The 16,218-nt window shown below is 35.4% G+C and overlaps 1 protein-coding gene across 5 annotated transcripts in view; it reads left to right on the plus strand.

The window, feature by feature from the left end:
* Positions 1–438: 438 nt before the first annotated feature.
* The window catches only part of alkbh3 (alkB homolog 3, alpha-ketoglutarate dependent dioxygenase), a 19,005-nt gene continuing 3,225 nt past the window's right edge, over positions 439–16,218 (plus strand). The window contains exons 1-9 of one of the 5 annotated variants that reach the window (XM_016260406.1): positions 439–461; positions 990–1,083; positions 1,490–1,563; positions 1,656–1,690; positions 1,785–1,832; positions 1,930–2,036; positions 5,977–6,065; positions 6,163–6,372; positions 10,110–10,561. In XM_016260406.1, coding sequence (XP_016115892.1) covers positions 1,008–1,083; positions 1,490–1,563; positions 1,656–1,690; positions 1,785–1,832; positions 1,930–2,036; positions 5,977–6,065; positions 6,163–6,372; positions 10,110–10,214 — 744 coding nt within the window. In that variant the 5' untranslated portion in view covers positions 439–461; positions 990–1,007 and the 3' untranslated portion in view covers positions 10,215–10,561. The other 4 variants (XR_001607599.1, XM_016260394.1, XM_016260387.1 and 1 more) reach the window with 4 other exon arrangements.

Raw genomic sequence — 16,218 nt, forward strand, 5'->3', positions numbered from 1 at the left:
GAGGTATTTATTTAAAGATATTAAAATACCTTGTCTAGTGCCTAATATACAATTTTAGATTAATAGGAAGTAGTTTAGTAGATTATAGTAGTTCTAAAGATTAAACTATTCCAGTTTCTAAATAATTTAAGTTGTAATATTGCACTCTAAAAAATGCTTGGTTGTTTCAACCCAACTTTGGGTCAAATATGGACTAACCCAACTTTTGGGTTACATTTTTACATTACATTTTTAACACAAAAGTTGGGTTAGTCCAAATTTGACCCAAAGTTGGGTTGAAACAACCAAGCATTTTTTAGAGTGTGGAAAACTACTAGAAGTATGTAGGAGCATACGTAGTACATCTTAAATATACAGCATTGTATTTGTATTATTCACATATTTTATACATATTATATATATACAGCAGTGTAAATCCAGAAGAAGGGGGAAGGAACCGTGTTGGTATCGTTCATCTCAGGGTAGGAACTAGGAAGCATTTTCACCGGTCATTGTAGGAACACGGACACGTTTTGTCGAACACCAGAACTGATTGTGTTTCTATTACACAAATGTTCAACCAATGCTCTGAAGAATGATATAAATCGCACCGAAGCTACTGTGTGTAAGTATTGTTTAAGTTGCTCATTTTTGGGACAACGCTGTCAGGTCATTAAAAATTTACTGAAAACTTAAAAACAGTGTCTCGGTCGAGGTGTGCAAATTTTAGTATACAAGATGTCATAAGTCTGTTTACATCAAACATACTTATGCATTTTATAATATAGTTCTCTGTGCTCATCATATATACTTTTGAAAAGATTGGTTTTTGAAACTGACCTATATGCACATTCCAGAATGAAAGTGCTATCCTGTAATGAGTGATTTACTGAAATTACCTGAAGATGGCAGCACATTTCTTCTGTAGTCAGTTGTAAAACTTGAAAAAATAAAAACATTTTGTCCTTCTAAGGTACTAAAGCCCACTGACATGTGTTTTGTCTTGTCAGATAAGTTTTGAGCTTTTAATGAGTGATAAAAGGCAGCGAGCGAGAGTCCAGGGCTCCTGGGCCAAACCTCTTCACAAACCACAACAGCCAACTGGTATGCCATCTTTCTCATATTATAATACCGGTACAGTAAAAGTTAAAGATGTCTTTAAAAAACATGAATTTTGTTGACATGTTTACATATTAACACGTTTAGTATTCCACAACATGGCCTGATTTAAATAACATACAGTGGATTCCAGGTTTGCAAACATCGTGAAAATTAACACAATTTTAAAAGGAACGGAGATTGAATAAATGATTTGTGTTTTTATTATTTTTACCATAAATGCTTAAATAAATTACTTTCAAGAAGCAGTAATAAAGTTGTGAAAACGTCATGGAAATTACAATTAAACCTTTTACATGGACTTCAGGGGGGAAAACAGGCAATATAGGTGTAGAACAGTGTATCAATGTTTTGCTTTCTAAATTAAGAGGATTTGCATTTATTGTTTCAGCTCAACATGTCCCTTCGGCAGCAGAATCGTGGAAATGTGGACCGCGATCATTTGAGTTCCATCAGCCAGTAGATGTAAGGGCCATTCTGTGGCTTTTATATGCTGTTTTCTTGGACAGTGGTCAAATCTGAGTGTTTCTGATTTTTCTGTATTTCTTTTTTTTTAGCCCATCAGAGAGATTCCTGTAGAGAAAGTGATCGAGTGCGTGACTCAGTCCCGGGCCCTTTTTAAGCAATAAAACCTGTTGATTGACACAGCATGTATATCAAGTGTGTCGTTTTCTTCTCTTTCTCAGAAATGCTGGTGACTATGAGATTAGTCAAGGGCCTACTGGTGTCTCCAGGTAACAATGCTCAGATTTAAAGTGGCCTAAACTAAAATAAATTACCTTCAGAAGATCCCTACCTGCATTTAAGTAATTGTGTACTACTTCTGTCCAGACTGCGACTCATACCAGGGTTTCTACAGCAGGAGGAGGCCGACTGTATGTTTAGCAAGCTACTCGCTGAACTGCCATGGTCACAAAAGACCAATTATAGGATGATGGGTGAGTTGCTTGTTGAGGTAATGTAAATTGAGGGGGGAAAAAATGTGTTTTAACCTCCTAGTTAACTGGAGATATAGGCCCAATCCCAATTCTATTTTATACCCCTTCATCTAAGATATTCCCCTAAGAAATGAGAAACCACTACTACACAGTTACACATCATCATACGTTGTCGCTAGATCCTACGTTTAAGGAGATGCGCTGATGTTTACCACAAACTTTCAAGATTCCAAAATGCTGACATGGTATGCTGTCAATTATCTGGGTAATTTTGTGATTATGACGTGCTTCATCATTTTATATATATACAGTGGATATAAAAAGTCTACACACCCCTGTTAAATTGCCAGGTTTCTGTGATGTAAAACAAAATTAAGACCAAGATAAATAATTTCAGAACTTTTTCCACCTTTAATGTAAACTATAACCTGTACAACTCAATTAAAAAACAAACTGAAATCTTTTAGGAAAGGAGTAAAAATAAAAAAACTTAAATAATGTGGTTGCATAAGTGTGCACACCCTTAAACTAATACTTTGTTGAAGCACCTTTTGATTTTATTACACCACTCAGTCATTTTGTGTATGAGTCTATCAGCATGGCACATCTTGACTTGGCAATATTTGCCCACTCTTACCTTTTAACAATGAGATCCCTCTGATGCTTTGGAAGCTCTCTGCTGACCATGGCTTTTGCTGTAAGATGCGACTAAGAAAATGTAAGGAAAAGCTTACTAGAACAGCTAAACTTTATTTGGGTTTAATCAGAGGCACTTTAAATGATGGCAGGTGTGTACTGACTCCTATTTAACATGAGTTTGAATGTGATTGCTTAATTCTGAACACAGCCACATCCTTAGTTCTAAGAGTGTGCACACTTATGCAACCACATTATTTTAGTTTTTTTATTTTTACTCCTCCTTTCCTGAAAGATTTCAGTTTGTCTTTTAATTGAGTTGTACAGGTTATAGTTTACATTAAAGGTGGAAAAAGTTCTAAAAAAATGTCATGGTGTAGTTTTATTACATCACAGAAACCTGGCAATTTAACAGGGGTGTGTAGACTTTTTATATCCACTGTATATATAAATATATATATATATACACACACACACACACACAAATTACCATATTTAAGAAAAAAATTATAATTATTGGGGGATCTTGTCTCTGTCAATGTCTATGGTGGGTACGGCCCTGATCAGACGTGAAAATATGTTGTGGGATTATCATGCAGTCAGTTAATGCTTTAAAAAAAAAATGTAACAAACAAATTGCAATTTTATTTTGTAAACGTTTCTTTGAAGAACATGACCATAATTATGAAAACAAACAATTATTTTTCATTAAAATCCTTATTAATGGCAAAAATGCTTCCATTTATGGGCAGCCATATTGCTCTGTAGCCGGCATATGCTGAAGTCATTCTCGCACCACTTCATTTGAAGTGGGTCCCGAAAAATCTTCGTTTGAAGGGCTATCTGGCCCTTCCCCTACCCCTCCAACCAAAAGAGAATCGAGACACCCCCTACCCTTTCATGGTTAACCCTGTAAAGTCTGACATAGAAAATACAAGTAATAATTATAAATTATATATATATATAGTTTGTGTGTTTTATGTTTAGTATCATTTTATATATCAGGCTTACAATATACAAGTCAGTGCAGTTGCTGATATTTATATGTCCAAAAATATTATGATATTTTGATAGCTTGCAATGTAATACTTTAAGATATCAATGAGTATAACAACATAATAGAATACTTGCATAATCTATCATATAAATATCAGTTGTCACTCTGTATCTCCCAATAATGTCTAAGTAAGATGATATTTAAATGATGATTGAGAGCTGAACAAATAAATGATTCTCAAGAGAATGATGTATCATATTTGATATTCACATTTCAACAAGAATTTTCTAAAAATGTATGGATAATCAAGTAAAAGTTGCTTCAGACTAGTAAGGGTTTGTCTTGAAATATTACTAACAATATAAAAGTTGTTCTTATGTTTACTTCATAAAGATCATTAAAGATTTCACAGCAAAATGACACATGAACTATAAACCGAAGGGGGACATTGTTACATTTATACTAAAAGGCCCTTTATTTGATAAAAAAAGTATAAAATATAAATCAGACCTAGTAGATTGTGCCCAGCAGGTTTTTCAAGTTTTAATCATGTTCCTTTATCCAGTATGATACAGTAGGCTTTATAGGGATAAAAAAGTGTCATAATAGCATCGTAACAGGGTGTAATGCACAAGTAAAATTTACTCAATTTTTCTTCTGTAGGTTTTTGCACTCATATTTTTCAAGTAACTTTCACACATAGAATTAAGTAAAATCCACCCAACTTAGTTAAGTAAAATTAAAAAAGTGAACAAGTACATCAACTGATTTTATTTAACTTTTAAGGCAAGTGTTTACACAAAATTCATTGATATTAATTTTAGACGTGCATTTTTATTTTGTCACTGCACTTCCATTAGCACAGCTATGTTCATTGAATGAAGCAATGAATACCATAGTCATCATAAAAACATTTAAAAATATAGTCATCAGCATAGTCATCATAAAAGACCCATGCAGTTTCAGTTAATGCAACTAAAATGATTCATGTACTATAGTCCCAGCACAAATTAATTAAACTTCAGATTTATGTATTTTTAGTGTACAAAAATCTATGAAATTTGTTCTTTTTATTGAAGTAAATTGAACCAGCAGCAAAAACATTATTTTCCAGTAGCATATGTTGAACCTTGGTGCTAATGTGGGGAAACAGGTTCTGACCCAAGACCAAAGCAGAAGAATCAAAATAAGCATGTTTTTGTGCACACGTTGATGATGACGTTTTGCGTCAGTCCCACTCACTTGTTCACAAAGTGCTCTTTCCACAATGACTCACATTTTCCAGTCCTTCTCCATCAGTAAATTGGCAGGAATGCCACTGCCTCCAGTTCCCTCATCTGTTTACCTTCTCCAAGACCGACATCATTTGAAAAAGTCCCAAATATACCAAATGTTTAAACATTTGCTTTGGACCAAGAGCAGTTCACATTTGACTGTGACTAATCAAGATCGTTTTGACAAATATTCTGGTTCCACGAGCTTTCAGGCGGTTTGTTGTGGAGAGATGTGCTATTAGTTTTTAAGCATTTTGAAATATGATTTTATGCCTTCCAGATTATAAAACAGGTGAAAAAAATCTGATTGTGGTAAATAACCACCCAGAACACCCTAGAAACCACATAGCAACATGCGAAATCCATTTAGAACTCAATTTAGTTTTGCTCTTGGCATTTAGGTACATTTAGGTACAAACATTTGTTTGTACTTCAGAAAAGCTAAAAATCTAGTTTTATTTTAAAATTATTAAGTCAAGTCTCATTTATTTATATAGCGCTTTATACAATACAGATTGTTTTAAAGCAGCGTCACAGAAATAGCAATATGTTGCAAAATTCATCAATTGTGGAATTAATTCAGTTTCAGCTGTAAAGCTGCTCTACAGAAGACAATAGTTTCATTATCCAGCATAATTCAGTTCAAGTTTTGTTCTCATCTGATAGTATTAGTGTAGTAATTATCAGTAATATTAACTGAATATTACTTAATAGGGATGGTTTACCCAAAAATGAAACCAAGCCGTTTCTGGTCCCCATTGACTTCCCTAGTATTCTTTTTTTTCCATACTATGGAAGACAATGGCTACCGTCAACTGTTTGGTTACAAACATTCTTCAAAATATCTTCTTTTGTGCTCAACAGAAGAAAGGAACTCCTACAAGTTTGGAACAACTTGAGGGTGAGAAAATGATGACAGAATTTTCATTTTTGGGTGAACTATCCCTTTAATTTCCCTTTAAATAGATGTTAGGCAGTATTGAAAGTAGAAATAGCTGAACATGCTTCATATTCAGTATGTTTTGCACTTCAGGTGATGCATATGAGGAACCCAGGCTCACTTGTTGGTATGGAGAGTTGCCGTATACATATTCACGCTCCGCTATGCAGGCCAATACTCAGGTATATGACTATTGCATACTGCAAGTGAGCAAACAAAAATGACATCTATCAATATGTAAAGTAAAGCATCTATTTCTGTATTTTCCTCCTATTACAGTGGCATCCAGTTCTCACCACTTTATGTCTGGGCGTTGAGCAGAAGAGTGGTCACAAGTTTAACTCATTGCTGTGTAACCTGTACCGGGATGGTAAAGACAGCATTGGCTGGCACAGTGACAACGAGCCATCATTAGGACCCCAGCCCATCATCGCCTCTCTGAGTCTGGGCGACACTAGAGTGTTCAGTCTCCGAAAGCAGCCACTTCCTGTGAGTCTGCGAATGTATCATTTCCTGTCACAGTCATGCTAGGGTTTAAATGATGGGAATAACAGTGTTTGCCCTAAGGATGCACGATATACTAGCGCTGCAATTAATCATAATAAAACCAAACTGCAGATTATGGTTGGCAGCTTTCGTCAACAGAAGAGAAGCTTTAAGGGATCCCTGTGGTTTTACGCTACAAACTCAATGGTTTAACATTTGAAAATTCTTAGTAATTGTAATTTCACAGTGCTGTTAAATGAAAACGTTATAATTGTTATTATATTTTTGTATTTTACAATGAAATATTACAGTAGTAATATTTCTTATTTTGTTCATTTTTCATTTCTAATACTAATAATCATATTAAAAATAATAAGTATTAGAGTAATTTATATGTAATCACAACTTTTTTAGCCAGATTGTGCAGCCCTACAGACAAGCACAGTAATTCTGGAGCTTTAAAAGAGCTTCACGTTTTAAATGGCAGTTGCCGTTTTTATCAGAAAAATCACAATACGATTTTTCCCCCTCAAATCGTGAAGCCCAACAATATATTGGTATATCGACTGATATTAGAGATTTTATTTTTCATTTATCGATATGTCAATATTGGATATTTAATTTAATATATTTCTAGTCAAATTAATCTTAATAACTTTTAAATCTAATGTTTGGATATTTAATTTAATATATATTGGTTTCAAATTTAATTTTATTGCAGCATTCAATTTTAATTTTAATTCTCGTTCATTAAAAATGTTAATGTCTGCCATTTATCCAGTTTTTGGCCATAACATGAAAATAATTATTGACTTATCTATCAATACCGTTCAGAATTTTAAAGGGGTCATATGATGCAATTTCAAATTTTCCTTACTCTTTGGAATGTTACAAGCTGTTCGTGAATAGATAAGATCCCTAAAGTTGCAAAGTCTAAAGTCTCAAATCCAAACAGATACATTCTTTATAAAAATTAAGACTTGTCCACGCCTACCTAAAACGCCTCGTTTAAACACGCCCCCACATGTCTATGTCACTGTGTGGGAAGATTTGCATAACACCGCCCAAATGTTCACACACAGAAAGAAGGCATAACTTTTATTCTCGCTGTAGTATTGTTGCTGTCGCCGCCGCCATGTCGTGAAGGCACTGTGTGTTTCGTTGAAGAAACTACTTTGTTTGGCCTTCCAAAAGAGGACGATATCCGCTTCATCATGCCTAGAGCTGATCCGTGCTGGTTGCAAAGGAAATACATCAACTTCGCGCTGTGGATCACCGGATCGGCTTCCACCGTGGATGAAGCGGAGTCCAGCCCGGGGTCGTCACATGTGGTTGCCGCAAACCCGCCGGACGCCGCTCACTCAGCAGGAGCTCTTGTTTAGTCTAATGTGAGCGGTTAAGCTGCCAGTTAATAACAGTCTTCTGAACGCTGATGTTAAGCCAGAATGTGGAGAAAGGCTGAAAATGGCTAAATCGAAGTGGAAGGGTGGAGATGGTGTTTATTTGTTTTGGCTCGAGTATGTTCTGGAAAACCAATCACACATGGTAGAGATGATCTGGAACAGTCACACTGTCCTCCATCCAGAGAGCGTTAAGTGCAGACACTGTTTTCTGCTGATGTGTAACAGTGTGAAGGGGCATAGGCGGAGGGTGAACCAACTCCAGGGTAAGGCTAAAAGCAGCCAAATCTATTAAATACAAACATCATGTCTTTTCAGGCAAGAACCAGACATGGGTGTCATGTAGACTAATAAAATGTTTAATGGGACTGAATTTGTATTTAACGTCATTACAATTTATTTAAAACATTAGAAATTGATAATTATATAACGTTTCCTTTCCACGGTTATTCAAACGGTGAATAAATTACATAGCCTACAGGAAGTGACATCATCACTAACTTAAGAACTCTCAAAAAAACTAAATCACTGAAACTGTGTACACTACGAAAGGAATCTCTTACTTACATTGTACGTACATCTGCGTTTTGCTGTTCATGATGAGAGAATTCGCAAGAGTCCGGATTTCAGTCAGCGAACACGCGTGCGCACTCAACAAAGCTGATGAGTTTCAGCGATGACTCAACTGAACGCCTCTGATTGGCCATTGCATTCCTAAGCTCAACAGTACCGAGTGGGATTGGTTATAATGTGCAAAACTGTAAAGCCGCAATCGACACTTTCTATTCATTTTCACTTTGTTAGCAATAGACACAATAGATTTAATTTGTTTGTGCTGGAGCATTTTTGTCCAATTTAGTGGCATTTTTGCCATAAAACCTGTGGCCAAGCCTTACACACGCTCCGCCTATGTGAAGGGGGAAAGTGAACGTGTTTCTTCACAGCAAACTGAAGGAGACAGTGTTTCCAAGGAAGACTTTGCAAAACATTGCACAAAAAATACTACAGACAATTGGGAGAATTCACAAAACATATGATATCAGAGCAAAAACCTGTGCCTTATTCACTACGTACTTGTTTGACTGGTGGCTAAATGCTTTAAAATAGCAATGCTTTTCATTTAAATTAAGTCATTATAGTCACTCTTTTCATGCAAACACACCTCTATTAAATATGATAATAGTATTGACTTATAGTAGTAATGATAGAATAATAATTTGGTAATGTTATGATGACTTATGAACTTTATTCACAAAACTAAGAAACTGCTAAATGTAATTAAATAAGTGTAATTATAATTATTTTTATTTAATTTCTTTTTTCCCCCTTTTTTTCCTTTTAGGTTTTTTTTCTATTTTAGTACAATTTTATAATTTTGCTTAACAGATTTTAAATTTTTGTATTTAAATTTTTTTATTTCATTTAACAGGTTATTTTACACTTTATAATTTAATTTAAACGTTTTTTTTTTTTTTTTACATTTTTGTACATTTTCTAATTTCATTTAACAGGGTTATTTTACATTTTTGTAAATTAATTTGTAATTTAAAATTTTTGTACATTTTGTAGTTTCATTTAATAGTCTTTTTTACAGCTTATTTTTCATTTAACTTTTTTTCATTTGTTTGCATGTTTGTAATTTCATTTAACTGGGTTTGTTTACCTTTTGTCCATTTTTGTAATCTGATTTAGCAAGGTTATTTAGCACTTTTTGCTCAATTTTTTTGCACTTTTGTAATTTCATTTCAAAAACCTGCTAGAAGTTGTTTTTGGATTCCGACTCCAAGACAAACCACAGGCCTTTGGTGAGGCACAAAGAACAGAGAAAGGTCAAGAACATTTTATGGCGACATCTGAAAACTGTTCAAGAAAGGTCACTCGCGGATTGTGCCAAAAAGCTTTCAGGCGATCTTATTAGGTTGACATAACTCACATTGACCTGTCAAAATAAAGCTAACTTAACCCATATGTATGGCTGTTCACAGTTGCCTTTAAAATGTGTTCGAAATTTAGAGGCTTTGAAAGCTGTTAAATAACTGTCAAAGGGATGTTCTGGATCAAAAACATAACAGGGGACACCAGTTCAACAATGTAATTGTGTATGTAAACATACTGCTTTTGCTTAGTCAAGCTACATTCTTTATCATCTGTCTGTCTAAATATACATGACACAATGCATAATCATATTTGAATTATGTAATACACATCATGCATCACCGCTGTCTTTTGAGGCGAATGCCAAGGCCACTTGGAGTTCGATTAACCTCCTTTAACTTTGCCCAATGGCTACATTGCCTTGTTGTGAGTGTAGTTTTAACATTATTAATGTTTTTTAAATAGCACCAGGTGGCAAAGGAGTACCATGACCGTGGGCCTCGAATAAACCTCACGTTCCGCACCATATACCCAGAGCCAGAGCGTCCCAGCGGGAGATTTGTGAGATGATCACTAGGAGAAGAGAAGAAGAGACTGCGGGTTTGAAGAGATCTGAAGAGGTCTGTCTCATTCACAGAGCACCAGTGATGACTTATATACACAACAGACTACACATAATTTCTGTTCAGTTTAATTATTTATTTACGTGTGGAAGTTCACTTTTGATCAAAGACCCTGAACAATCAAAAAAGCAGTGCCAAGTGGCCCATATTTCAGTTATGGCCCCCCAAAGGCTCTTTTTCAAGGTAAATTGCTGTTTAAATATTACATGTTGTGCAATTTTTCGTTTATAGCTTGTGGTGAATAAACCCTAATTACATACATTTGTTCAGTGTCATTATAGGGTTGGTTACGCTACTGTTCAAAAGTTTAGAGTCTGTAAGATTTTTTTTAATGCTTTTGAAGTCTCTTATGCTCTCCAAGGCTTTTATTTAATCAAAAATACTCTAGAAACAGTTATACTGTGAGCTATTATTAGTTTAAAATAACTGTCTTCTGTTTCAATAACTTTTAAAATGTCATTCTAATATGCTGATTTGCTGCTTGAGAAACATTTTTTTTTTTAATTATCAGTTTTGAAAAAAGTTTTTGCTGCTTAATATTTTAGTGGAAGTCGTGATAGATTTTTTTTGGATTCTAAATTTCATTTTAAATGTCTTTACTGTCACTTATTTAATTAATATAATGCGTCCTTGCGGAATAAAAATCTTATTGATCCTAATTTTTTGAACCACGGTGTATGTCTTTGTGTTTAACAACAATTTTATTATCAAAATTACATATGCGATCTAAAACATTTTATTACTAAGGTAACAAACTCACAGTAAGCCTTTTGTCCTTTTTTTATGATTATGAGGTTATAAGGTTTATTATATTTTGAAGGGCTGCCAGACTTTCCAAGACATCTGTTTTTTTACAACTTCAGCCCTCAGACTCTTTTCTCTGTGCAGATGGTTGGTAAGCTATACACTTGACTGCTAGCCTCCTCTCATTATTGATGAGTCACGGTTGGTTAAGAGCTGAATGGCTGTCTTTGTGGCCACATGTGTCACCGTCAACCTCGAGAGACAAGGACCACGTTAACTTGGTGGCAGTTGAGCCAGCAATGCTATCAAAGAAAATGCTCTTAGTTCAAATGCATAATACACAGTTTAAAATGTTCTTATATGTGTAGTTTTAAATTGTTGCATGCTCATTCTCTGGACTTCAAGGCACCAAGGGTCAGATATGGGGCTGTTGCGTTACTCTTTTAAAGACAGTATCCCTAAATATGGGAACGCCATCGAACATAGCAGTGGTTTTGGCAGCACATCTCAATAGTAGAGATTGTCCAGAATGTTTAGAAACTGCAAACCGTAAATCTTTTACTCTTGCTTGTGGCTTCCAGTGATTTGTCGGAGCTCTTTAATTTGAGTTTCTTAGTGTTCCTTTCTGCTCGCCTGGCAATGCAACACCTGTCAGAGCTTCCCCACAAAGCCCGACCTGCACATGGAAATGGTGCTTCTGTTCTGGAATGCAGGGACCCTCGCTGTGTAATGGGATCATTGGCCATTATTTTTCTACTCCAGTTAAATTGTGATAAGTTTCATTCCCAGAGTGTGCAGGGAGATCTGTTTGGTTAGGGTAAGGAGTGTACGCAACAACTGTCATGATTGAGCTCTTAGTGAGAAAAATATATAACTTTCGTTCATCTTTGAAACACAAATGAGAATATTTTTAATGAAACTTGACCGATTTGTGTTTGTTGTTTAAAAGTCCACCAAAGCTTTGATGCTTCAAAAAGTTCATAAAGAGATTGTAAAATAAGTCCATATTAATGGAACAGTTGAAAATGAATTGAACTCTTCTGAAAAGACAGAGGGCTTTATATGATGAACAGATGTAATTTAGTTTTTGTTTACATATAAGCATTGATCAACACAAACATAGAGCTCATCAAATGTGGTAAACAGAAGTTTTAATGCTCTTGCACTCTCAAAAATAATGGTGTTTCACGATGCCATAGAAGAACCTTTTTGTCTAAATGGTTCCATAAAGAACCTTTAACATCTGAAGAACCTTTCTGTTTCACAAAAGGTTCTTTGTGGTGAAAGAAGGTTCTTCAAATTATAAAAAGGTAAGAAGAGATGGTTCTTTAAATAACCTTTGACTGAATGGTTCTTTGTGGAAACAAAATTGGTTCTTCTATGGCATCGCTGTGAAGAACCTTTAAAGCACCTTTATTTTTAAGAGTGTGGTTGTCACGCAAGAACCAATGCGGTTTGTTCTCACATGTCATGCAAACATGTTAAAGTTTCCACAACAACCAATGGGGTTTGTTTTTCACGTGTTTTATGCGAGAACATTCAAGTTTCCGCAAGAACCAATAAGGTTTGTTCTCACATGTCACTCAAATATGTTCACTTTCCCTCAAGAACCACCAGGTTTGTTTTCACATGTCACACAAACACGTTTGAGCTTCTGTTTACCATATTTGATGTTTTTATGTTGATCAATGTTTATATGCGAACAAAAGCCTAAATTAAATCTGTTCTCCATATAAAGCAATTGCATCTCTTCAGACGACTAAGCTGCTTCATTCATTTACTTTTACAATCTTTTTACAAACTTTTTCAATCTCTTTATGAATTTTTTTTGAAGTTTTGATGACATGGCCTTTCAATGGAGGGACAGAAATCTCTCAGATTGCATTAAACATATCTTCATTTGTGTTTTGAAGATGAACGTAAGTCTTACAGCTTTGGAACAACATGTGGATGAGTAACTGATGACAGAATTTTCAATTTTAGGTGAACTATCACTTTAACATAGATTGATTTTCAAGATGACACTGAAAGATTCACAGTATTGCTGGCCAAAGCACCTTTAACTAACCTTCTGGCATGGTGTCCAGAATGCTTTTAGCATTTCTCAGTTGCACTAGGATCATAACCGAAAGACCAGTGGGCAAAACAAAATAAAAATAACAGCCAAGTCCAGTGACCCATGTCCTGCCAGGATCCTCACTCCCAGTAGCCTTTCAGTGGCTTTTTATTAACAAGACCACATGGATTTATTATTAGCACCTGTCTGAGATTTGGAACTGGTCCCTTGTGTCCAACGCAAGGTTCATGTTACATCAGAGTCATGCAAACCATGCCTCTCGACCCCTTTTTGTCATATGAGTTGGACTTAGAGCCAAAAGGATTGTTCGTAATGACAGCAATTTTCAGCAGAAATGTCTGGAAATCTTTCCTTTTCTGTGAAAGATTTGAGGTGACATGAGCAACATGGACTGTGTTCTTGGATGCAAAGTCCACAACTTTTTGTCTCCCTTGGCCGACTTGTGCTTGAACTTCATGACGACACGTTTCCTCTTCTCTTAATTCCCAGATTAGAGAGCTGCATCGCAAGTCTAGACACATAAGGCTAACAGCAACATTCAAGGCATGGGCACAAATCCATTAGACATTGGTAGTGGTTTGTCTGTTGAAGTCGAGGCCTGTGCTCCATCCCTGGTTTTCTCATTCCTACCAATACTATTAAAACATTTTAATTTATACTTTTAACATTTTTTTTTTTTTTTTTTTTACATAAACCAGTGTTTTTTCTTTTCCCTTCTTATATGCCCCCTCGGCCCCATCGGTAAGGCCAGTGGTTCTCGACATTTTACACTCCAAGGCTCCCACTGTCAAAGTCGATGAAAAAAAAAATCACATTAAAAATAAAACAATTATAAATAAATAAATGTTCCATAATTGTTTTGAATGGATTTCCTTGACTTTTTCAGTCGTTGTGATTTAAAGGTTATATAAAGGTTTGAAGGTTTTTTTTATTATTATTTTGTAAATTTCCATGACTTTTCCAGGTCTAGGTCATGAATCCAGGTTTTTGAAGACTGTGAGAATAATGCTGGACACCAAACCAGTAATGTATAATATATATATACGTGTGTGTGCGTTTGTGCATTACCATATATATATATTTGTGCATTACAATTAATATTATGTTAATACTGTGGGTGAACTCATCAAGTAGGTTTGTTTTGTTTTAGGTTTGTCTACCACACGTTTTCAAAAATTCTCCAAGGCTTTCTTAACCTGTTAATGGATGAAAACCAGATGGGACATTTAACAAAAGTCATTTGCAGTTTTTGTATGGTAGAAAATAATTATAATCAAAGCCATTTATCATCCACTGTTTGAGTGAACCAAACCTCCTTATAAAAAGAAGTACATGTGTACAAGGCATTAACTACAAAACAGATTTGAGTATATCATTGAAATGAAAATAAATGTATTTTTACATATTAATAAAAAATAAAAACGTAATAAAAAAAAACATTTAAAACAAACTGATCTTTTTTTTTTTTTTTTATTTATTCATGCAATGTGATTTGCAAGAAAACATTCAATTTGTAATAAACAAGATAAGTGTGAGCAAGTTGTACAAAAACGTACAAATGAGATAAAAAAAAAAGTTGCCACCAGTTTAGCAAAACAAAATAGTTGTGAGTTGTAATGAGACTATATTGATTTGTAAACCTTTTTTTTGCTTCTGTGACATTGGCAAGAGGTCTGAGCTTGAGGATGAAGAGGGGCTCTTGTTCCGTTTGTTCAGGATTACCCAGCTGTCCCTTGCTCTATTTATTTAAAGTATTCAAAATACCAGCAGCTGTTGCTGATCATGCAGGTATAGAGATGGTTATGGCTATCTTTCATCTCTTTGGCTGGTATATCACTGTTTTTTCATGGATTGAGACCAATCTGTAAAAATGTGTATACATGCAGAGAATGCCTTTTTATTTTATTTATTTTTTTGGTGTTGTTTAGTTACAAAAACAGTTTATAAAGAGGGTGGTTTATTGTTTCAAAGGCATCATGTGACACCGGCGTACGTGCAATTTGCTTTGCAAAGACATACGTCTTTGCTGTCTTGTACATCCCTTCTGCTTTAGTCTAGAGACAAGCTATTAATCAACTTGACGTGTTCCTGCAAAACGTGGTGTGTGTAGTAGTCCTTGACATCATCACATGATGTCACGTGACTGATAATACCTTAGCGGGTGGATAAACATGCATGTCTCCAAGTGTCTGAGAGCTGGCCTCTCCGTCCCAAAATAGATGTTACATAGAGCGGACTTTATGGTAACCCCTTGACGTCTGATATACGGGACGAGAATGAGTGTGTTGAGAGTAAGTGAGGTGGCACCGTTATGGTTTCCTGTTTTGCTTCTTAAGGGTCATCCTCAGGGTCCATGACAAAACGGGAGATGCCATGGTGTGTTGTCACAATGTCCAGGCCCCAGTTTCACACTGCTCCCAAAATGTCTCTGGGCTCATCAGACATGTCTGGCATGAACCGTTCGAGGGTTAATGACAAATCTAAATAGCACAGGAAGAGAGTGAGGAAGAGTGAGAGACTGATGAAAGCTAAACTCATTACGGTGATGAGATCATGGTTGTGGCACTACAGAGAGATTCTTGTTGCTGAGCTTACAACACCTCTAGTAAAAGAAATATATAGTTCATAGATCATCAACCTCCATGTCCTTATATGGCCAACTTGAAAAGGTGGCATCATCATTCACTTTGCTTTAAACATATATTCTATATGTGAAAGAAGTCTTTAAAAACATATATGTAAATACTTTAAATTATATTTTTTAATTATTCCATGATTTACTCACCCTCAAGGCATCCTAGGTGTATATGACTTTTTCTTTCAGACAAATACAATCGGAGTTATATTAAAAATGTCCTGACTCTTCCAAGTTTATAATGGCAGTGAACGGGTGTAATTTTTCAATAGTCCAAAAGAAGTCCAATAAAGTGCATCCATCCATCATAAAAATGTAAAACTTAATAAACAGTAATCTCTAGTTTCCGCTAACTGTCATACACATGTTCATGAGAGAGTGGCGTTCCAGCGGATTATGTAGGATATAGGTGAAGCGTAAGGTTCGGCAGGGGCGGGGCTACATGGGGTTCAGGGGGGGCACCAGCCCCCCCCGAAATCTGGTTGCCCCCCCCCC

This window comes from Sinocyclocheilus grahami, unplaced genomic scaffold, assembly GCF_001515645.1.
Source record: "Sinocyclocheilus grahami isolate Dianchi unplaced genomic scaffold, SAMN03320097.WGS_v1.1 scaffold31.1, whole genome shotgun sequence".
NCBI classification, from domain to species: Eukaryota; Metazoa; Chordata; class Actinopteri; order Cypriniformes; family Cyprinidae; genus Sinocyclocheilus; species Sinocyclocheilus grahami.